General features: G+C 40.1%; 1 protein-coding gene across 2 annotated transcripts in view; it reads left to right on the forward strand.

Annotated features, from left to right (window-relative positions):
* KATNBL1 (katanin regulatory subunit B1 like 1) overlaps window positions 1–6,242 on the forward strand; it is a 55,512-nt gene extending 49,270 nt beyond the window's left edge. The window contains exons 11-12 of one of the 2 annotated variants that reach the window (XM_074955729.1): window positions 1,005–1,098; window positions 3,212–6,242. In XM_074955729.1, the coding sequence (XP_074811830.1) occupies window positions 1,005–1,098; window positions 3,212–3,244 (127 nt within the window). In that variant the 3' untranslated portion in view covers window positions 3,245–6,242. The remainder of the gene's footprint in view (window positions 1–1,004; window positions 1,099–3,211) is intronic. The other variant, XM_074955728.1, reaches the window with a different exon arrangement.
* The last annotated feature ends 18,384 nt before the right edge of the window (window positions 6,243–24,626 follow it).

Here is a 24,626-nt window from a genome sequence, read left to right on the forward strand (position 1 = left end):
CTCTCAGTGGGTGTCAGGCTGCATACTGATATGCTACAAAATATCAACCCCCTCCCACCCTCCGAGGGTGTTACAGCTCATACTGTATAGGCACAGCCCACTTCCTTGGCTTCGTTAGCTGTTGTTCCATGGCAAGATATCTGCAAAGCCACAAGTGGTGGTCTGTACACGTTTACAACACACTATGCCCTAGATCATGTGGCAGGCATGGACACAGCCATGAGATGAGCTATATTGCAAATGGCTTTAGCATCAGCCTTCTCGCACTCAACACCATCCTGATCAGTGCTCGCAGGTCACCCACATAGGGACCATCACTCAAAGAGAAGGAGGTTACTCTTATAAGTAGAAGTTCTTTGTGATGTGTGGTTGCTATCTGTATTCCACTACCTGCCTCCTTCCCCTCTGCTTCGGACTTGACTACACTGCGGTAAAAGGAGGAACTGGAGTGGCATCAACCCGCGCTGCCCCTTATGTCCTCAGTCAGGAACGCGAGGAGACATACAGCTTATGTGCGGGTCAACGGACACTGCTTGGAGAAAACTTCCGGACTCAGGCGCATGGCGTGCATGCACACCCACATGTGGAATGCAGATAGGGACCATACATCTTGAATGTCCAATTACAGTAAGTAACCTCCTCTTATGTGTTTTGTGACTCTTACTCCTGCACAATATTGCATGATCTAATTACCTTGTCTGACTTTTTTAAAAATAAGTTGATTTATTTTGTGAAGCAAACAGTGTTCTTCAAAACTTTCATTTTTAAAGGTTCTCAGTGATTTTATATTAGTCTTAATAAATGCAAAACTCATACATGAAAGTAATACAAAAACTGGTGAACTTCACTTTAAATAATAAGTCCAGAAGTCTACACTCTGTCTTGATCTTGCCACTAATGTGATGTAGAATAACATTCTCTAATACATATCTACCGTAAAACACTTGTTACCAGAGTGATATTCAGATAAATAAAACGTGCACTTGTGACTGTTTCTCTTCCAGAAATATTCAGATTTTAAAACAACAATTAAGTGGATTGTGGGAACAAGAAAATCATCTAACTCTGGTTCCAGGATATACTGGTAATATAGCTAAGGTAATTTGTTTCCAGTCATGTTCAGGAATCAGTGTAACACTGAATATCCATCTAACTTGACATCAAATATGTATGCATCCCACAAGTGTTACAAGATGTAGAATCTTCAAAATATTTTTCATTTAACATTCATATAAATCAGAAAAGTTTGGTTGGAGAAATCTCATATGTCTGCTTTACAGTTTCATCTATTAGCAGTGACATGGGGATCTAGTTTGGCTTTCCCATAAACATTTTATTTTAAAAAAACAAAAAAAAATCACATTCCTCCCAATTGGGGAGAGAAAGATATGTTAGGTTGTTTTTTTTATCTGATACTAGTAAGGCACTTGGATATTAGTATAAAAACCTAGATAAGCAGGTAGAATATGAAAGGAGAGAGGTGCTTCTTTAAATATTGACATACCAATATGTGTGTACTGCAGGATCGAGAATCTTAAATACCTGCTGCATCTTTGGGTTTAAGTGTTGGGTGGCTGGGCAAAGAGAGAGGGTAACAGGCTTGATAGTTAAAATGTTTCAGGGCTGAGGAAAGAAGCCCACAGCTTTCTAAAGCATGCTAAATGTCTGCCTTCCCCTGCTGCTTGTTCATTGCAACTCTTCACCCTAGTGCAGTGACAGGCCCACTGAGGGGACAAGTGCCTGAGCACCCAATTCTGCAGGTGCTGCTCTTTGCACTCAGAGCTGTAGGACCATGTACTCCTCACACAAACCAATTTGGGATCAACAGGGCTGCACTTAGCCAGAGCCCTCTTCCCAGGAAAGCTCTGACATGGATCAAGTATGGGAAAGGAGGGAGGGTAGGCATTGGCTCAGCTGCATGCTTTGAGCAATGGTGTGAAAGAGGGGTTCCTGAGTCCAAGAAAGAGAGTAAGAGGACAAACCTGGGAGGGGCGGAAGTTTGCACTGACTAATATTTAGAAATGCATAGCTGTGAGCTTTTCATATAGTACTTACCCCACCCACCAAACAGCTTTTCACTAGCTGCTTGTTCATTGGAGGGGAAAAAATGGAGATGCAGTGACTAGTATTTACAAAAGACTATGCATTTTATTGTGAGGTAACAGTGTTGGTGTTTGCTTGTAGTCAGGACCCTTTGTAGAATTCATCTCTGTCATAAAATTGTGTTCCCGTATCTCAGCTTTTTTTTAAAAAAAACCAAAAACTAAATGTTTCCAAAATTACCTTGGCTACCATAAAGGACCAGAGTGTAAATCAGTTCAGTGTTGTCTTCATGAGTCTGCAGATAGCCTAACGTAATAGCTTTAGGGGTATGACCTACCTCATTTATCTCAGTTGGAACTTTGTGAAGTCTACAATTCCATGATTAGGGAATTTGACGTTTTGCTGCATCCAGACCCCTGATATCTTTTGTTTTCCTGCCCTGTTGGGACCTGCCTGTAGCTGCACTCCAGCTTTCCCCACAAGGAGTGCATGCTCCCTGCAATGTTCCATGTAGCCGGGCAGAAGGGGGTCAAGGAGGCAGAACTGGAGTCCAGATTGCAGCCATGGAGTTGTAGGAGGCAAAAAAAATTTAAGCTGGTCAACTGAGCTACCTGAAGAGCAGCTCAGCAACCAAAGTCCAGAGATCAGCTATTGAAGCTGGCTACAAACACGCCCCCTTTCTGTGCCATGTGCGGGGAGAAGGAAGTTCTTAGCCCACCTGTACAACACTGGGGAGCAGACACCCAGGGAGTGGAGCTAGGATGCCTGGAGAGCATAGCAGAAGAAGAAAAATATTGTTGAAAATAGTCTAGTAATTTTACATCATGAGTATTTTCAGCTATGTGCCATAGATGTGAGTGTGCATGGGGCAGAAGGGAAACAGACCACATTGATGTTGCTGTGGAATTTGGTCCCAATGTGCTTTTCAGCAGACAGGGTCCTGCCTGTACTTTACATAAACTGGAGCCTTACTTTTACTTGTTCTGTGTTTGTACAGCACCTTGCGCAAAGGGCTCCTGGTCCATGACTAGAGCTCTTAGGCACTACTGCAGTGCAAATTACAATATCTTTGTAGTATACTTTGAAATGATTACAATATGCATCCTACCTTATGCATTCTTTATTTCAGCATTGAATTAATGTGACTAACTTTTTTTCTTCTTTTCAGGATGTAGGTGCTTATCTATTACAGCTACACTGAGATGCTTGGAGAACTGGGGAGTGCATATCTGGCTAAATAATCCTTTTAAATATCCCTGGATTTATACACTATTTCCAAAATATATCTCTTCTAAGAACTGTTGGCAGAAGAGGAATGGACTTTCAAAAACTGTTTAATGAAACCACTAACAAAATCCTAACAATCTACTTCACATTGAAGTGGAAAAATGCCTAGTAGGAGCAGCTTTTACTTCAATGAGGTGAAAGTGCACTATGAAAACTATATGCCTTTGCTGTATTTGGGATTTGTTCAGTTACTTCGTAAAGTCATTTTAAGTGCTGCTGTGTTTCACTGCAATATTGCATAAAGGAATATAAATTCTACCATCACGAAGACAAAACTGCAGAACCAGTTATAAGGAACCAACAAGACCAATCGCCGCCATAAGAAGGTTTTAAACTGTTTCACAAGAAAAGTTAAAATGTGCAGCTATTTTCCAGTTACGTTGAAAAAACTTTGAAATGTTTTAGTATCTTGTTTTAATCAAACTATTAAAGATGGTTTTTGTTTGCACTATTAAGAAACTGTATACAGCAAGATGCCTTAATTACTGATGTTCGAAAAAGCCAATTTATTAAGATACAAAATATATCGATTAGAATCAACAAATCAAGACATGATGAAAAACTGCTCTAAAAATCAGGGGTTCACACTGTGTAAAACTCACTTGTGAAGCATTTGCACATTTTTTTTTTTTTTTAAATCAAATCAATGTTTCCACTATATCTGTTCTTTGGAGAATCGTCAGATGCGTATGACATAATTAGCATATAAAAATACCTGAATTTGTTTGGATAAATGCTTATTACAAATGTCAACAGACTAGTGAATTTATACAGCTAACACTTTTTTTATTGTATGTGGATTTGTAATATATTAATCTTCAGTTCTATATCATTTAAACTACACAGATGAGTAAATGTACTAAATGTTTCTACTGTTTTTCCTTTTGAAGCTTAGATAATTTTACCTGTTTTCTTTTTTCCTAGAACAACTTTTTCCACACTACTTTTTATTATGGATATTTATATCTACTGCTCTAGAAATGTTTACAGCCAGAATAGACCTGTATTTTTTCAGATCTAACAACTTATAGGCTACCTCCTCTAACAAAAGTTAACACATGGCTTTTACAAAATTAGTTGTTAAAAGTTTGGTTTTTTTCCTGATTAATTAAGATAAATTCAAGCTACCTTAAATCTAAATGGATCCACAATGGAACAAATTCAGTAGCACAGTTTACAGCTATATTTTGTCTTACTGATTGTGATATTTTCGTTTAACCGCTATAACTCAACAGCTATGGAAAATCTTGGGGGTTTTAGACTGGCAACTTTCTCTTCTATTTTGAAACGAGTGATCATGCTTGTCCAAATGAAATTCTATGAAGTGCCAACTGTGCACTTAAAACAGAAGCTGAAATGTAGATCTGTAGCATGTACCCAGCCAATGACTACATTGTTTTTGAATTTAAAATATTATGGAAGTTGTCTTCATGCTTAAATCAGCAATTACAATTACTGTAGTAGCTTAATAGGTGTGCTTTTGCAACTCTGCACAGAAGGGTCTATTGCCAGCCTTTTTTCTTCCCCTACATGGATAGGGGCCCCTCTGCTTTGCAAATAAAATGACTAGAGTATAAATTTTCACTGTGGGAAGCGTAAGGCTCTAGAGTATTACTTCATTTTGAGATTAATTTGCATGATCATAATCACTAACTTTTGAGGGCTAAGTAGAAAAGTGTCTTCTCAATCTGATGTTTATCTTTTGTATAGGTAAATACCCTTTCACCCCCCAAAGGCTCTGAACATCTCAACAACACGATCATCCTAAGGAACAAGAGATTTAGAGCAGCTCCCAAACTTGACATTGCTCTAGGACAACTTCAGATATAATTGTGGAAGTTGCATTTACCTGTTGACATCATCCAATGATCTTTTTCTTATGAGATGTTATTTCTAAAGTAGACCTTAGTTGGATTTTCTTCACTAATAAGCTTTTGTAATTTATTCAGATTACTGTAACTAATAGAATTAAAAAGTTAATTTGAACCAAAGTTCTCCTTTCACTAGAAGAATTGAGTGCTATCTATAGAAGTTTATCAAGAACTGTAATTCATGCTCATGTAATTTTGAAACCAAATTTCCTGCTAAAACTAGTCACTTTTCAGTGTCTTAACCGGTATTATAGAACGAATTCTTAGAGACACTGTAAAGTAAAGATGTTCTCACGCCCCTTACTGCTCCTCTATTATGCATAAAGATGATCTTGAAATTCCTTTCTTTTGATTTTTGTTTTGACATGCAATTGTGAGAGTCTTTGAATCACTCTGCAAGGTTAGTGAGCTCTAAAAGAGATTAAAACTGTCAGGTTTTCTCCTAGATTTGGTGGCAAGAAAGAAAATCAACCTCAATAAATGGAAGCCTTTCAGAGGGTGACTAGAATAATTACTATAAGTTAAATGCACATCTTTTAGTCAGTATCCAGCTTGACTATAGTAACAAAAGCATTGGTTCCAAATGAATGTTGCAGATGGTCATTAGTCTCACCAGATTAGTTAAGAGGACAGTGGTTGTCTCTTGTATCCCTTGTGCCAGCAGTAAAGATAAGACTTGTCTGGAGAACCAACTTAGGCAAATGATTTGTAAACGATGTATGTCTTTCCACCATAAGTTCTGTTTCTGTGGCATTTATAAGAGAGTACAGTATTAAAAATGCAGTGTCTTTCACATCCCTGCCTTATCTGAATGAGAGCATGTCTTAATTTGACTGGTAGGGAGCTACTGGACTGTGAAATGAACAAAATTCTTGGTCATTGGTATCAACAGAATTCTAACCAAAGCTTCATTTATCAATCCAGCAAAATAAATAAATATATATATATATATATATATATATATATATATATATATATATATATAGACTGCTTTACTAGTTAAATGTGTGTTTAAAAAAAAAGTGGGGGAGGAGCAGCTTAGTTGGAAGTGTCTGCTGCCTACTATTTGCTTTTCACAACTGGCTGGGAATGGGTTGTGCTATAATGGAATGTACTGTGTTTAATGTCAAGTCAAAAAAGTGATACGATGAGTAAAGATGTCAGAATCTGTATAAACTTATAAAATCCTTGTGTAGTGACTGTCTTAATTTATCTGTTCAAGAGTCATTACTGGACCAATGAATAATTCAGTGAGAAAAGAAACTTCCCCCCACTCTCTATTGCCCGGAGTTGATACTTATTGGTCAACTGGAAGACTCATTATTGTGCCATTTCTTTCCCCTGACATCTTTTTACTCATAGTAGTTACTCAAGGTGAACTGCAGCTGGTAAAAAGAAATAGTGAGCTTTTGTCCTTTCACTTCTTTAATGTTTTAGACCTTCATACACTTGCTTTACATACAAGATTCACTGAGGAGAAAACTTTGCAAGTGCTGGATTAAAGTTTTGGAGTTCATGTGACAAAAGCATGTATCTACTTGAGGATTAAGGCTCTCACACAGATATGTTCTTTATATTACATCCCTTGATATGAAATTAATGAGGTCTGAAAAACGAGACTTCACATTGGAGAATGTTCTTTCACTCCAACGTTCACAGAAAGGGCTTGAGGCTATCTTAGTAAGAGTTTTGACATGAATTGCAAAACAGCTTGCTTGTTCCCTAAACTGAAGATGGAGAAGCCCTCAGGCAAACTTTGAACTGTGCAAAAGCAACCTCTTAAAGAACCAATTTAAACTGTTGGTATATGAATTCATGTCTAAGTTCTACTAATACTTTGCTGACTACTGAACTTGGAAAAAGCCAAAGTGGACACAAAAGAGTGCTTTACTGATGCTGTATAACTCATTTTGAAGGAGCTAAGTGAACATACCTTTTCCTAAATAGCAATTAAAATAGTAACCATCTAGAAGTGGAAAACCCTTAACTCAAAGGGTAGATTCTGTAGCTTACGTCTTCCTAATATTATAGATAAAATATTTTTCCTGTGGTTTTGGTATCCCAAAACATAACAGACTGATTTCTCCAGGAGTGTGTTTACGAGGCTGAGTGTTTTAACTAGACTGTTGCCCCCTTCTGATAGCTCTTTTCCATTCTATAAGCTGCATTCCTATTGATTTGGTATTGCACTATTCATAGAGAAAGATGAGCCTCAAGAACAAAAGAGTAATGATCAGAAAAGATTCACTTGCTCTGTTGTGGTAGTGATTAACAGCCCAAGATTGCAGCTTTGCTTCACACCACATGTATCTAAAAGAGGCCTGCATTTTATTCTGACAACATGTGAGGGTGTCCAAACTCTCAACTCTAATATCAAAGGTAGAAAGTTTGGGAGTGTAGTAGCTATAGTATATTTGTTTCTGTATTTTTTATATCCAGTTATTAATAAATACACAAACTAGATTACTAATACTCTTGTCAAAAATTGACTCAATAGGTAAAAATACAGAAACATGCAAATTAGACCACTGTTGTAAAACTGCTCCAACTTCTATATAAGAGTTCTTCAAATCTAGCTTAGGTTCTTCACCGTGGGGGAAGCTTTAACAGTTGTGGGATATTTGGTCAGCTTCCTAGTGAACAGGTATGCACATCATAAAAACTACTTCAGAAATTGCACCTGTTTTGGCAGCCTTGGCAAAGAACAAGGACTGCATGGACAGGGAGACTAAATTATCTCTCAAACGTAGAAGTTGTTCTCGATAACAGCTGTGGGTACATTAGCAGAGTACCAGGGGAATACTTAGACTGCCAAAGCTCATATGGTCCCTGTTTTTTGGATTAGAAAGATTCTTGTTCTATACTGTTCTCTATATTGCCATAATGCCTAGGAGACCTAGTCATGGCCTACGACCCGATTGTGCTAGGCACTTCATACACACAGAAGAAAGATGGTGCCTGCTCCACCAGAATTACTCATTTTGAATTAACATGGATCTTTTAAGTATACATTTGAGAAAATTATTTGCCATAGTACTTAACACTATTAAATCCCTCCCCACAAAATCTACCTCTGATATTCTACAAGATGTTTAGTTTAAACAATTATACAAGAATAACTGCTGTTAATTTGAATGTCTCGTCTCCTTCATCTGAAGCCTCAACCCTAGGATGCAAGTTCTGTGACACCACAAGATCCATACATGCAATATTCAACGCCCATTTAATGCAGTTAGTTTGTGCAGTCTGTAAGGATATTGCATTTGAGTGGCTAAAAAGTGAGGAAATGAAAATCCTATGGAGAAAAAACAATCCCAGAAACCGTAGTTAGAGACCAACTACATTTGTAGTTTAGAAATTAATTCCAATAAACCCACAAATATATTTATGTAAAATATTCAAACGTTAACTAACGTTGCAGTGGGCATTCAGGGCTGCTTCTGCGCACCAGACTTGAACGCTTGAAACATGGAGGTGTGTTCCTGTGTTTTGAGAATACCTCTGCACGACAGAAATTTGGGAGTTCTAAACCAGGCTTTGACACGGTCTTGCTTTGGGCAATGTCACTTTTAACCTCTGCCTCATTTTCCTCCCATGTAAAATGGAGATCATACTGTAGGCTGATAGCATAGGGTGTTTGCAAAGATTTAAGTAGGTAATATTTTCAAAGCATTCTGAAGATGAATATTTCTAATTCAGATGAAAAGGGGATTAGCATTTTATTCACAGTAATTCTAGTTTTAAATTGTATTTAATGGTTTGACAGAATATTTTCGTTGCACTAGCAGCAGTGTTCTTGTAGCTTTTGTGTTTTTAGTAACACTTCTTTATGCAGATACTATGCAGATCACACAACTGTTCTGATCTGCGCCATTTTGGGTTCTGTCTACTTGGAAGAAATGTGTTAAAGATTTCATACAGTTCACTGGCTCAGCTCAACTGCTAACACTAGGCATCTATAGGGCAGATGGACCACTGGCTGTAATCCCATTTTAAAACACACTTTTTTTTTTCCTGCATAGTAAGAATGGCTTGCATGTACTTTTTCTTTCCAGCAATTGTGTCTTAAGTGGGGTTTTTTGTTTTGTTTTGCAAATAGGCCTGCTTTACGTTTTCCTAGTACTCTGTTTCTTTAACACTGTCTTTTGTCTATCCTGTGAAGGGGGAGGGAGAGCTGTTGATTTCTACATGTAATTGTGATGAATTAGCAAAAAAAGTGAAGTGTATTGAAATTACTAACATTCTATTCTTTAAAGCTGAGTAGTATAATTTAAGCAATGAGACATAAGCTGCATGGGTATTGTGCAATAATTAAAGTGAGTACAAAACTCAAGTTAATGCCATGTTCTAAGTCTTCCACCGTAGGTGTGTGACTATTAGACTAAGCGCACACCCTGCTGTCATTTTTTAAATTGTTTACAAGTCATTTTAAAGTATCATGTAACTTAAAAATCTTGAAATTTACTCCTTTTAAAAAGTTTAAATTGTTTGCGGGTACTATACCTGCGCCTGAATGCTCCGGCCAATTTTTGTGGGTTTTAAAATGTGTTTTTCTTTTGTATTGCTGTCTGAAAGACTTATGTAACCAACTGAGGAATCCAACAGAGAGTTGTCAAATGTGCAAAGTAATCCACTTTCAAAAAAAAAATCGAACAGAGAATTGTAGGAATTGTAATAGGCTTTAACAATGGGCAGATGTGATTTTTTAAGTTGACAATACCCCTTTAAATATGTATTTATAAAGCTTATTACAAAAACATAACCAGCAAAAGTGAAACAAATAGTTTTAGAAAGGGTTGCTGTAATCACTTCAAAGATCAGCAGCCTTTCCGAAGTCTATGAGATTTAGATTCATGCTGTAGCAGGGCTGGATTTCCAATTAGGCACAATAGACATGTGCCTAGGGGTACCGGCGTTCTGGGGGTTCCTAAAAGTTAAAAGTGGATTAAAAGTTTAATACAGTAGAACCTCAGAGTTATGGACACCTTGGGAATAGAGGTTGTCCATAACTCTGAAATGTTCCGTAAGTCTGCAAAAGAGATTATAGACTTCAGCCACGTGGGAGGTTCCGACGGGTAGCATAGACAAGCCTTTAGCTACAGCCATACCTTCCTCGAAGGTAGATTGTGTGGGTTAGAAAGGGGAATGGTAAGGGACTCCATCACGAATAGGGTGCGGGGTCAGAGTAGACCCAACTGCAGTGGCCTGTTGGACTGCTCCAATGAATGAAAAAAATGGAGTTACTTTGTCAGGTATTCACTGCACTCTGTGAATATCTAAATGTGAAGAGGGAATGGAGACCAAGAAAAAACTTAATCAGTTCTTTGCATGTCTGCTGATAATAAAATTCATACAAAGGCATTAACAAGCTTAGTTACTGTAACAGGTCTGAGCTACTTGTTAAAATATAAGGCTCTGACTTATCCTAAACAGAGAAGCAATTCAGGTTTCACATTTAATCTATAACTTGAGCCAGTATGAGTTACTAAGTACTGTACATATGTCAGATTCACACAGAAATGGAGAGGAGACTTCATATCAACACTATTAGGAATGGCAAGCATCCATTATGGCTGTTAAAACACTCATTGAATTCTGAAGAACAAACAAAATGTGACTGAGAAAATTACCAGGTGGACTGCACTTTAGACCCCTTTTAGTCTCTTGAATGCATTCTTCAGGTAATCGGCCTTGCTTCTTCCACCTCTAAACTATGGCACCTTGTAGTTCAATCTCTCTACAGCCCCCATATTTCGCCACCATCATGTAAACACATTTGGCACCTGCAAGAAAACTACTTTTGGGGAGTCTATACCCAGCACCAGATTAGAGAGACTCAAAACAGTTTTATCAAAACAAATGTATTGTTTGTTTACCCAATGGTACATAGTAACCTGGGAAAGGGGATTTTTAAAAGGCCTGTACTGTTGTTTCTTACCTACACTTTATCCCCGTGGTTCCCATACTTGTTCCGCCACTTGTGTAGGGAAAGCCCCTGGTGGGCCAGGCGGTTTGTTTACCTGCCGTGTCCACAGGTTCGGCCAATCACGGCTCCCAGTGGCTCCACTTTCTCCCTAGGCTGGGGAGTATCCCCTTCGAGCCTAGATTTGGGCCAGGTAGGGGCACATTCTCCACTTAATAGCTCTCTTATTGTTTCCTCAAGGACTCTTGGTATTCTCTCTGGTGGTACCATATCTTTGCCATTGTTTTGTTTACTATCTTATCTCCCCCAGCCGCATCCTTTGATTTAACTCCTTGCAGTCAAACAAGATAATATCAAGCAGCTAAACTTCATGTTCATAAAAAATAATACAGAGCACTCCTTTATTCTTCACAGTGACTTTTCAGGATTCCATACAATTAACCAGGCCAATATTTAGAATACTATACTTTTGACAATGGTGTTTTGTTCTTACAGCATTTTACCCTCCTCCACAGCTACGAGAGTAAGTCATATCTATGAGCTGATTTTTTTTTTTTTTAAGAAGTGCTAAGCACCCACAGCTTTCTTTCACTTAAATAAGAATTGGGGATGTTCAGCCCTTTTGACAACCAGGCCTATACTTCCTCCATCACTTACATGTTTGTCTATTTCATATACACTATATATTGTCACACACACAAACCCTACCTTCAATAAGATAAAGTTAAGGTTGTAAATTGATATCTACTATTTCCCAAAACCATTATTAGAATGTTGTAGTTACTTTAAAAAACACACACACCATGCAAATCCGGAAATGTGGAGGTTAACTCAAAAACCTGGAACCCAAAAACTGTATCAGTTATGATTCCATCACCAACTTTCATTCACTCTTACCCTCTGCTGCTGTCCCCACCCCATCTCTCTTTAGGATCTTCAGCCATGCACCTCAGATTCTCCATTATCACAGCAAAAATTCTACATGCTGCCCTACAATCCTTATATACTAACTCATGCAAGTAATCCAGTTATGCTCACAAGACAGGACTAGGATCTGATATAAATCAGAAGGGTGGATGTAGTTTATGTGATATTTGGTAAGAATTGTGCAACCTAAGACTCCAGTCTTTCTTTCCTCCAGGCTTACAAGGCAGCCCAAATTCCTCCCACTCCATATTCTTCCGCCACTCTGAGCTGGAGCACACCTGCTAAGCTCAGTTCCAAACTTCCAACCAAACTTTGTCATTCACCCAAATGAGAAAAAAATGCTTTTAGAAGTGGCATTCCTGGTGTCCAGAATGATGCCTTAATATCTCAGAAGTCCCACCACATGGCTACAAATCAAAACTCTATCATGTTCTAAAAACTTAGTTTTTAGAACATGATATTTGAATTTGAACATGAACATGAATTTAGGCCTGTAGTTTATGTAAATAACAAAGGGAAGTGGTGTGTGTTCATTAGTCATTTATGTTCTCCTGACATGTATTCCTCATGCATCAACACTAGAGGCATGCATACAGCACACTGACAGGATGAACGTTATTCCTGAATGTTTACTTAGGATTGTTTTGTGTTTTATCTAAAGAGAAAGGTGTGGGTGTGTGTAATACTCTTCAACAATATAGTTCTTGAGCAACATTTTTACTTATTGTTTAACTAAAAATTGTTTAACTAAAAATAATGCCCAGAATTTTGAATACTACTTTCAACTATCTATTTTTCCCCCTAGTTACCTAGTTCACTGTGCTGATAATGCCACATTTTGGAGTTCAGTAGGTGTTTTTTGACTTATCTGCTAATATGATATGGAGGATGTTTTCAGCCCAGACTTCCCTCACCTCATTCCTGTCTTCTTATTCCCTTGTGTCTCCAGTCATTCCCTTCACTTATTCTTGTCTTTCCTCAACCTTCTGGTCAAGCAACATTGTGCCAGTGTCCATTAGGAGACCATACCTGAGATTCCAACAATAATGAATTTCCACTGATGCAGTCACCATAGCTAGGCCTGGTACTTTGGTACCATATGGCTCTGCAACTATAGCAGTGAAGACAACAAGTTGTCTGAGTACTTCAGATTGTTCTTTCTCATATGCATTACTAAGCATTTGTCTGCGATGAATGTCAGCTGTTGTATTGCCTGTCTACCTTTGTTAGATGCATTTGAAGATTATCAAAAGATTATCTTGATTTGACTAAATAAAGTAATTTTGTATCATTCACAAAATTTGCCAGTTCATTCACAAACACACACACCACCACCACCACCTTCTAGGTAATAAGCCCCGTCCAATAAAGAGCCTTGCGGCAATCCACTAATAATCCACCTTCTATTATGGAAACTGACCATTTATTCCTAGTCTTTGCTTTCCACTCTCTCTTTCTAAACCAAGACAGAACTTCCCTTTCACTCTGGGAATACTTAATGTCTTTGTAACTTCTTTTGAGGGTCTTTATAAAAGACTTTTTTTGAAAGTCCATGTAAACTGTTTTCACCCGTTCTTTATTTACAATTTTGCTGATACCTTCAAACAACTATAATAGGTTGCACACATGATTTTCCTTCCCAGAAGCTGTGCTAATTTGTCTTTGTCATATTATATTCACCTAGATGAATTACAAATCTATCCTTAATTTTTTTTCAACTGCTTTATCTGATACTGAAGTAAAGTCTGGTCTGTAGTTCCCAATACAACCTGTAGAAACTTTTTTTTTTTTAATAAAAAGAGGTACAGTACTGGTTACTCTCCAGCCCTCCAGTATAGTAGCTGGTTTTAATGATAGATTACATATTTTAATTAGCAGTACAGCCACTTCATTCTAAGGTTTTTTTCAGAACTCTTACATGAACACCATCCAGTCCTGACTACTGTAACTGAAATTATCACTTTGTTCCAACATCTCTTTTTTTGACAACACAGTCTCTGACAGTGCCTCATCTTTATTACTTGCGAAGAATATCTCTGAAGTAGTGATCTCCCCATCCTTCTGTGGTGAAGACCCATACAAAGTTATCTTTTAGCTTCTCTGCAATGTCCTTGTCCTGTTTGAATAACTCTTAGCCCTTTAGATTTGTTTAAACTACTGTACAAACTAAAAATTAATTCTCACAACACCCTTGAACAATAGATAAGTATTATTAGACTAATTTAATTTAACAGCCGGGGAAACCGAGACCTAGAGAAGTGAAATGAAGGTCTCAGAGGAAGTCTGTGGCAGGACCAGGATTAAAACTCATGAATTCCTGGCCCGTATGTAATGAGGCTGCACCATAAATTTACAAAGCAAGACTTTATAACAGACTGGTTTGTGACACTGGAAATGCATTAACAAAAATTAAATTCCAAAAGACACACTGAAGCTGAGTGCAAATACAAAGTTAGTAGAAACTACTCAGTGTTAAAACTGAAAACTACTCATTTTGTACAGTTGGCACAAAATGAGCCCTCAGGGGAAAGCTACATTGATATGTCTGTATAAAGGCAGATACCACTTAATAAAGTTTGAAATAGTGAACAGGAAGGCTCTTGGGCTGAAGTCTCCAAATGCAGATGATCAAACAGATGTTACAGCTCTCAGGACTACCTACCATCTGGAAAATTAGTATGAAATTGCAAAAGTTAAATGTGAAATACAGGAGTAAAATCCTGACCACATTGAAGTGAATGGTAAAACTCCCACTGACTTTAATGGAACCAGAGGACCAAAAAGAACTTCTTATGGTGAACCAGCTTTCAAGTACATTTATATATAGTGGAAACAAGAAGCTAAAAAAGTGGAGTTTGAATATGACGCAAGCACTACTTATTTCTAAAACAAAATTTGACAAGCTCCTATTAAAAATATAGAGTGACCCAACTTTACAATAGCTTGAAAGAGTAATCCTAGATGGATGGCCAATTGAGAAAGTCCAGGTACCTCCAAGCATAAAATGTTGTTGGGGCTCTGGAAATGAAACTGGTGCATATGATGGGATCCTGGAACACTGTATCTTAATACCACACAACATAAAATCAGAAATGCTAAATTTAATCCACAGTGCCCATCTGGATATTGAGAAATACAAGAACACATCACAAGATGAACAGTTCTGGCCAGGCATGTATGCGTTGACCACAGATAAAGTTTCCAAGTGCAAAATCTGCAATAAATTAGAAGGAACAGAATGCAGAAGGAAGCCTTGGTCCAAGTTTGTCACAGATGTCTATCTGAATTAAACAAGACAGATTACTAGTCCCATTTTAAATTAAGCTGTTGTCCAACACATTGAGTAGCAATGTAATAATAACACATAGTAAATTAGTTCATTTGCCATTGGATTCCATATGTATTAATAATAGATAATGGCCCATAATACACAACAGTTGCTCATTTCAGCAATTGTCTTCAACCTACCAGTTCAGGCACATCAAGTCAAGCTCTTGCTATTCACAGACAATTTGGTTAGCAGAAAAGTCCACACGATAAATTGATTTTTACAAAACCCTGGCAATCAATACTTAGCATTGTTAGACTGTCACAACTCACTTCACAATGCCACATTGAGATCAACGGTTCAAAGACTATGGGCAGAACAGTTAACAAAACCTTAGGGCCAAAATCTAACAAACTTCTTTAGCCAAAGACAATTCACTTCACAGTAGTTGCAAAACAACTATACACCAGAAAACTGGGACACAGAATATAACACAGAGACTGTCAAACAATTCGTCCTATTGCAAGAATTAGATTCCAAGCAGAAAGTGGCTGATAAATTCCCACCACTAGCAGCTAGGTTGTATATCTCACCTGTCTAAGAACCTGTCCTACAGGAGGAACAGAAGACATCTAAACAAAGCCAAGGAGAACAATGGGTCTGTAGTTCTAGGAAAAAACAGAGTTAATAAGACACATGCACCTCTAAATATACTACCAAGTATATAAAGACTAACAATATTTTCCACATCTCAAGGACGATTTTAATCAGTTGATTCTGGGAAACTTTCACGGGAGAGTGCATCAGCCACTTTGTTAGAAGCTCCTGAGATGTGTTGGATGTCGAAATCAAAATCTTGGAGAGCTAAACTCCACCGAATAAGTTTTTTGTTATTTCCCGTGGCGATATGAAGCCACTGTAGCGCAGCCTGGTCGGTTTGCAGGTGGAAACACCGTCCCCAAACATATGGACATAGCTTTCCAGAGCGTAGACAATGACGTAACATTCTTTTTCACTGACTGACCAGTTGCTTTCCTTCTCAGACAGCTTCTTGCTGAGAAACACTAAAGGGTGGAATTCTTGATCCAGTCCTTCCTGCATTAAAACTGCTCCCACACCACACTCAGATGCATCTGTGGTTACTAGGAACGGTTTGTCAAAATCTGGGGCCCTTAGCACAGGGTCAGACATGAGTGTCGCTTTAAGCTGGTTAAAGGCTTCTGACACTCTTCGGTCCACTGAACGGCATTTGGCTGTTTCTTTTTGGTTAGGTCTGTCAGTGGGGCGGCAATTTGGCTGTATTGCGGTACAAATCGTCTGTAATAACCGGCCAAGCCTAAGAAGGATTGAACCTGTTTCTTTGACTCTGGGACAGGCCACTTTTGGATAGCATCCACTTTGGCCTGTAGGGGGTTGATAGTTCCTTGACCCACCTGGTGTCCAAGGTAAGTCACTCTGTTTAGGCCTATTTGACACTTCTTAGCCCTAACAGTTAGTCCTGCCTCCCTTATGCGCTCAAAGAGTTTTTGTAGATGTTCCAGGTGTTCTGCCCAGGAATCTGAAAATATGGCCACATCGTCAACGTAGGTGACTGCATATTCTCCTAATCCCGCTAGGAGACCATCTACAAGTCTTTGGAAGGTGGCGGGTGCATTCCACAGCCCGAAAGGGAGTATATTAAATTCATACAGCCCGACATGGGTGGTGAAGGCTGACATTTCCTTGGCGGATTCATCTAGCAGTACCTGCCAGTACCCCTTGGTTAAGTCCAAGGTAGAGATGAACTGGGCCCATCCCAGTTTCTCTAATAGTTCATCTGTGCGTGACATTGGATAGTTGTCGGGGCGAGTTACAGCATTTAGCTTACGGTAGTCCACGCAAAAACGTATCTCCCCATGGGGTTTGGGAACTAGAACCACTGGAGATGCCCATGCACTGCCAGAGGGGCGGATTACACCCATCTGTAACATATTCTGGATCTCCCGTTCTATAGCAGTTTTAGCTTGAGGAGACACCCGGTAAGGTTGGACTTTAATTGGGTGAGCATTACCTGTGTCAATGGAGTGGTATGCCCGTTCAGTCAGTCCTGGGGTGGCTGAGAACGTTGGCGCGTAGCTAGTGCACAGCTCCTGGATCTGCTGTCGCTGCATACGCCCAAGGGTCATGGAGAGGTTCACCTCTTCCACGCCACCAGCACTTTTCCCTTCGTAGCAGACACCTTCAGGCCACTCAGCGTCATCTCCTCCCTGCGCTGTAAACTGACAAACCTTTAATTCTCTGGAATAAAAGGGCTTTAGAGAATTAATATGGTATACCTTAGGTTTTCGGTTGGAGGTGGGGAATGGTATGAGATAATTAACAGCTCCCAGGCACTCCTGGACCGTGAATGGCCCTTCCCACGACGCTTCCATTTTATGGGCCTGGAGCACTTTTAAGACCATGACCTGGTCCCCTACTTTGAAGGAACGCTCTTTGGCATGTTTATCATACCAGGCTTTTTGCTCTTTTTGAGCATCCTGTAGGTTTTCTTTAGCAAGGGCTAGAGATGTTCGGAGGGTGTTTTGTAGGTTGGTTACAAAGTCCAGGATGTTAGTTCCTGGAGAAGGTGTAAATCCCTCCCATTGCTGCTTCACCAACTGTAACGACCCCTTAACCTCGCAGCCATATACAAGTTCAAATGGGGAAAACCCTAAACTTGGATGTGGTACAGCTCTGTAGGCAAAGAGCAACTGCTGGAACACTAGGTCCCAATCATTGGAGTGCTCATTTACGACTTTATGTATCATGGCCCCCAAAGTTCCATTAAACTTCTCCACCATGCCATTTGTTTGATGATGGTAAGGAATGGCAACCAAGTGATTTACCCCATGAGCTTCCCAAAGGCTTTCCATAGTTCCTGCCAGGAAATCAGTTCCTGCATCTGTGAGGATGTCGGAGGGCCAACCTACCCTGGGAAAAATGTCTGCTAGTGCCTGGCACACACTTTTAGCCCTGGTGTTGCTTAGAGCTACTGCTTCCGGCCATCGGGTGGCAAAATCCATGAAAGTCAGTATGTACTGCTTTCCTTTGGGTGTCTTTTTCAGAAAAGGACCCAGAATATCCACAGCTACTTGCTGAAATGGAACTTCAGTGATGGTGAGTGGCTGGAGAGGGGCTTTGACCTCGTCTTGCGGTTTTCCCACTCTTTGGCATACCTCACAAGACCGGACATAGGTAGAAACATCCTTGCCCATTCCCTCCTAGTGGAATGACCTCCCCAAACAGTCTTTGGTCCTGTTCACCCCAGCATGGCCACTAGGATGATCGTGGGCTAAGCTTAAGAGCTTGACCCAGTACTTAGTTGGAACTACTAACTGTCTCTGAGGATGCCAGTCTTCCTGGTGTCCTCCAGAAAGAGTTTCCTTGTATAAAAGTCCTCTTTCTACAACAAACCTGGATCGATTAGAAGAGCTGAGAGGCGGTGGGTTGCTCCGTGCCATTGTCCAAGCTCTCTGGAGGCTTTCATCTGCTTCCTGTTCGGTCTGGAACTGTTCCCCTGATGCTGGAGACATCAGTTCCTCATTGGATTGTGGACCTAGGCTTGGTCCCTCTGGAAGCGATGTAGGGGATGGGGCTGTTTCCGTTGACTGTGAACCGCTCTCCACTGGGGCACTATGTTGGAGTTCAGGCTCCGGCTAAGCCTCTTGCGTAGAGTTATTGGCTGCTGCCGGTTCAGGTTTGGTGGGGCCCTCTGGTGTTGGGGTTGCAAGTACTGGGTTCAGTGCTGGCAATGGGTCTGGTGCTAGTTGTTCAGCCGGTGCTGGGACTGGCTCTGTCTGGGTCTCTGGGACTGGATCCACTATTGCTGTTGCAGACATTGGCCTGCGGTCCGGGTCCATCACCCCTGACCGGGTCCTGGTAGAAGTTTCCGGAACAGAGCTAGGCGTGACAGCTGGTTTAGCCTGGCTGCAGGTGACCATTCGTGGGGATGGGATAATCATCATAGACTGCAAAAGTCCACATTCCTGACCAGCCCTTGTACTGGACAGGCAACTTGGCTGTAGGCAAATTGAAACAGTTGGACTTGAAGGGTTGAATCGTCACTTGGATCTCTGGGTTGATTAAATTGGGGTCCACTAAGGAAGCATGGATAGCCGACATTTGTGCTCCGGTGTCCCTCCACACGGTGACCTTCTTCCTGCCCACACTCACAATTTCCCTCCACTCCAAGGGTATCTGGGAGGTATCTGGGCCTGAGGACCTCTGGTGCGATTCTGGTGCAATGAACTGTAATCTGTTAGGGTTCTTGGGGCAGTTGGCCTTTACATGCTCTGGCTCGTTACATTTAAAACATCATCCAGCCGACGGGTCACTAGGGTGAGGGGGGTTGCTGGAGAATGGTGTGGAGGGACGATAAGGTGGCTGGAGGGTTCCTTGCGGGGTAGGTGGGGCCTTGGGCTGCCCCTGGTAGTAGGGTGTGGTCTGAGGTTGTCCCTTCTGGTATCTGCTCCAACTGCGACCAGTTTTTTTCTTTTCTGCCACCTCCACCCATTTGGCTCCAATCTCCCCCACCTCGATTTACAGTTTTGGGCTTCCCATCTAGGATGTATCTTTCTATTTCCTCAGGAACACCCTCTAAGAACTGCTCCATTTGCATTAGGAAGGGCAAATCTTCTGGAGATTTAACACTGGCTCCTGATATCCACAAAAAGAAAAGGAGTACTTGTGGCACCTTAGCGACTAACCAATTTATAGTCTCTAAGGTGCCACAAGTACTCCTTTTCTTTTTGCGAATACAGACTAACATGGCTGTTACTCTGAATCCTGACATCCAGGCATCCCAATGTTTCACAATGTGGTAGGCATGTCAGGTAAATGACACGTCTGGTTTCCACCTTAGGGCTCTGAACCACCGACGGGAATGCTTGGGTGTTAGCCCCATTCTGACTCTCGCCTTGCTTTTAAACCGTTCAAACTGGTTCATGTGTTCCTTAGGCATTTCAGCCACCACCTCAGGTAAGGGTCCACTGAGTTGCAGCCTCAGCTCTACCACATATTGGTCTGTAGAGATGCTGTACCCAAGGCAGTCCCTTTCAAAGTTTTCTAAGAAGGTCTCGGTATCATCGCCTGCCTTGTAGGTGGGGAACTTTCTGGGATGGGAAGTGGTACCTGAAGAAGGATTGCTAGGGTTTGTTGGTATATTCTGCCGAGCCTTTGCCTTCTCCATCTCCAGTGCATGCTTCCTCTCTTTTTCCTTCTCCTCCAGTTCTTTGGCCCTTGCCTCCATAGCTCTCCTGTGGGCAGCCTCTTGGTTCTTTTCTGCCTCTCTCGCTGCCTCCATTTCTTTGTCCTTTGCCTCCATTTCTCTCCTGTGCGCCACTTCTAGGGCTTTTTCTGCCTCTTTCACTGCCTCCAGTCTGGCTAAGTCCAGTTTGTGTTGTGTCTTGGTTTCTGCCATCTTTGCCTCTCTGTTTTTAACTAACTTTACACCCGAGAGTTAAAAATAAAACAAACGAACAAAAAAAAAACTTGGCTTGTAAAATTTTCCTGTGCTGGAATATGATACCTATATTCTCTGATAGTGATTGTCACCTATAGAAAAATCCTAAAAAAAACCCCAAAAAACAAACAACAACAAAAAACAAACAAACAAAAACAAAAAAACCCAAAAAACCCTAACACCTTTGTCTCCAGGCAAATAGGCAGAAAACCCCTCTAGTTGCTCTTAGGTAAAAAAAAAAAAAAAAAACTTCAGGTCTGTGAAGACTTGTGAATTTCCCTGCAGGGGGTTAACTACCCTGCCTTTAGGTAGAGAAAACTCCAGCTCACAAAAGACAATTCCATTTTGTCTCTGCTCTGGCCCCCAAACAGAGGAAAAAAAAAAACTCTAACTGCTTTCAGTTTAAAACCTGCTTTCCAGCAGCCCAAAAGAAAAAAAATATATATTTCCTTTTCAAATCTGTGCTTCTGGTTCAAAAAATCTCAAATTGATCTCAGAATGATTTCAAGTTAATCCCACCGCTCTGCCACCATGTCAAGGTTCCTTCCCCACTCTGAACGCTAGGGTACAGATGTGGGGACCTGCATGAAAACCTCCTAAGCTTACTTTTACCAGCTTAGGTTAAAACTTCCCCAAGGTACAAACTATTTTACCTTTTGCCCTTGGACTTTCGCTGCCACCACCAAACGTCTAACCGGTATTATTTTATTAGGAAAGAGTCCGTTTGGAAACGTCTTTCCCCAAAAAATCCCCCCAAACGTTCCCCCCCCCTTTCCTGGGGAAGGCTTGATAAAAATCCTCACCAATTTGCATAGGTGAACACAGACCCAAACCCTTGGATCTTAAGAACAATGAAAAAGCATTCAGTTTCTTAAAAGAATAATTTTAATAGAAGAAAAAGTAAAAAAGAATCACCTCTGTAAAATCAGGATGGTAAATACCTTACAGGGTAATTAGATTCAAAACATAGAGAATCCCTCTAGGCAAAACCTTAAGTTACAAAAAGACACAAAAACAGGAATATCCATTCCATTCAGCACAGGTTATTTTCTCAGCCATTTAAACAAACAGAATCTAACGCATATCTAGCTAGATTACTTACTAAGTTCTAAGACTCCATTCCTGTTCTCTCCCCGGCAAAAGCATCACACAGACAGAGAGAGAGGCTTTGTTTCTCCCTCCCCCCAACTTTTGAAAGTATCTGGTCTCCTCATTGGTCATTTTGGTCAGGGGCCAGCGAGGTTATCCAAGCTTCTTAACCCCTTACAGGTGAAAGGGTTTTCCTCTGGCCAGGAGGGATTTTAAAGGTGTTTACCCTTCCCTTTATATTTATGACAGCCCCACATAGCGGGGCTTCAGCTTTCTGCCCCGGGTCCCAGCAAGTCTAACACTGCTGGCCCTGCTTGGCGGCCCCCCTGAAACCTGCTCACAGCCTCCCAGGGGTCTCATGCCCCTGGTTGAGAACTGCTGATTTAGACAACCCTAAGGGGGCTCTCCGAATTACAGCAGCCTGTGACTGGGTGCCTACTTGATGCTGACCTGAATCTATGCAGTGTATAGTACTACAGTCCCATATTCAAGATACTCCTGTCAGCTGCAGCCCAGACAGGCCTCCTACTCCAGGACTTGCAAAAGGATTCTCCTTTGGCCAAAACTGAGACTTTTAGAGCCTCTGTAAGCTGTTCTGTCCTATTATGTAGCATACAAGAGCTGTAAGTGGTTTGAGACTCTCACCTAGGGTTTATAATTGAAACACTGACAAATCTTTTACTATGAGATAGCACATAAGAAAGCAGAAAGGATTCCATTTTAATCATCCTGTTAGGATGTAATATATAGTATTATGGTGAGGCCACCTTGTGACTAAAGACACAAAAGGTGTGTGTTGTGTACTTTGAACTTGAATGGAATGGAAAATTAACATAGCATTTAACATACATATGAGCAGATGAAAGTGTCAGATTTTTTATATTTTAGGAAATCCAAATGTTAATAGTGAATATATCATTCTAGGATTATGTGAATCATTATATGCTGTGTCTGTATGAGCAACAACAGAGCAATGTGTTTACATATGCAGTGCACATGCATTTCCACACACTATGTTTTCTTGCTTCATAACTGATGCATGATGCATGATGTATTTATTAAATTGCTGCAGGTACAATCAGAGATAATTCTACATTAGGTACAGGCACATGGGCTTCTTACTAAAGTAAAAAAAACTGTTAAAATCATTTATTCAAATGTAGCAAGACACAGAATACTTACTGAGGACTATTTCTATGCCATGTTTCAAAATCTATCCATTTTGGCTGTAGTGTGGTTAGTATGTGATTAGGGGTTGTTTTTTTTTAAACAGAAGGAAAATATTTTTCCTTTTCCTCATCCATAAGTCAAAAACTGCTAAAGGTATTTTGAAGTTGAATATTTCAGAAAATTGTGACCACCTCAGAACAGTCTTATAATAGAAAGTGTTTTGCAATAACTATAGCAATTAATATTTGTTATGAAGAAAATATTAAAATATTATCTTTTTCTGGTGAAATATAGTTGTTTGTTTCCCAAGCATGTCCAGTTAGAAGAGGGGGAACACTTCCCTTCCTCAAAAACAGAGATGAAGTGAGAGGGGAAAAATGGGGATTGGTGAGGGAAGGGTAAATGTAGAAGACAAGCATGAAGAATGATCTCACTTCAGAAAGTGGCATCGGACAAGGGAGGGATAAAGAATAGTCCTTTCAGAGAGAAATTACTCCACTCTGAAATTCTTTTATGTGGTGCCTGTGTATTATGGTGATTGATGCATTAGAAATGCAAAGATTTGTTTGATTGATACAGAATTTACAAAGTGTTTAGGACTCTAATGTACCTTTTAGGCATAGCAAAGCACTGGAAGTGGGTGTATTTTCAGATCCTCAGTGAAGAGCTCCAACAGGCTTTGTACAGTATCTGAAACTGGTACGCCTACAGGAGCAAACAGGAGCACAGCCACTACACAGCCTTTACAAAGATGAAGCATGCACTTACACCCACATAGGTGCTGGAACTACGGATTCTGGGGGTGCTGCCACGCTGGAAGTGCTTTCCATTATATACAGAGTTTACAGTTTGGTTCAATGGCTCTCAGCACCCCTGTGCACCCCAGCAGAAATAAAAGGAGCTGGAGGAATCTGGTATGCAGAAGAGCAAAAAGATTATAACTGTGTCTAGTCTCTGATATTAACTTGCTATTCTGCTCATGTTCTTACTTTAAAAGAATGTTAGTGTTAAATGAACACTCATATAGCTGCCAGTAGATGGCACAATGATTTCTCTTACTAATAAGTTTGAGAAATACTGTTAGTGGGCAACTTTTATTATTTCTTTTCTACTATCTGTGTAAACACCAGATCTACTTCTAGTAAAGCTGTTTGGTTGGGAGAACTGATGTAAATTAACTCCATACCTTTTGTACTTCAGTGTCTAATTCTGGACTCATACCTCTATCCTCCATTTCAGACTTTACATGTTCTTTTAAAATTGCCTGCTTGGTGGGCGGGGGGAAAGAGAGTTGGTGATTTGATCTCTTCACACACCTGATTAGTTCTGATTAGAAATTATGTATTTTCTGTAGTAAAAAATTGCCTGGTCCAAAACAATGTACAGTGTACATTGCTATTATAATATTTGGACTGTTATTGTAATATACTGGAATTTTTTTTAATAAAAGACCTTTTTCCTCCTCCTACTCAACGGTTTCCCGATTCCCTTCTTATCAAAGTAACCCACTATTGCCAAAACTATCCTTTTTGAAATAATCAATAATTGATGTTTACCATGAGCTGTTTC

Source organism: Natator depressus, chromosome 6, assembly GCF_965152275.1.
Source record: "Natator depressus isolate rNatDep1 chromosome 6, rNatDep2.hap1, whole genome shotgun sequence".
In the NCBI taxonomy this organism is placed as follows: domain Eukaryota; kingdom Metazoa; phylum Chordata; order Testudines; family Cheloniidae; genus Natator; species Natator depressus.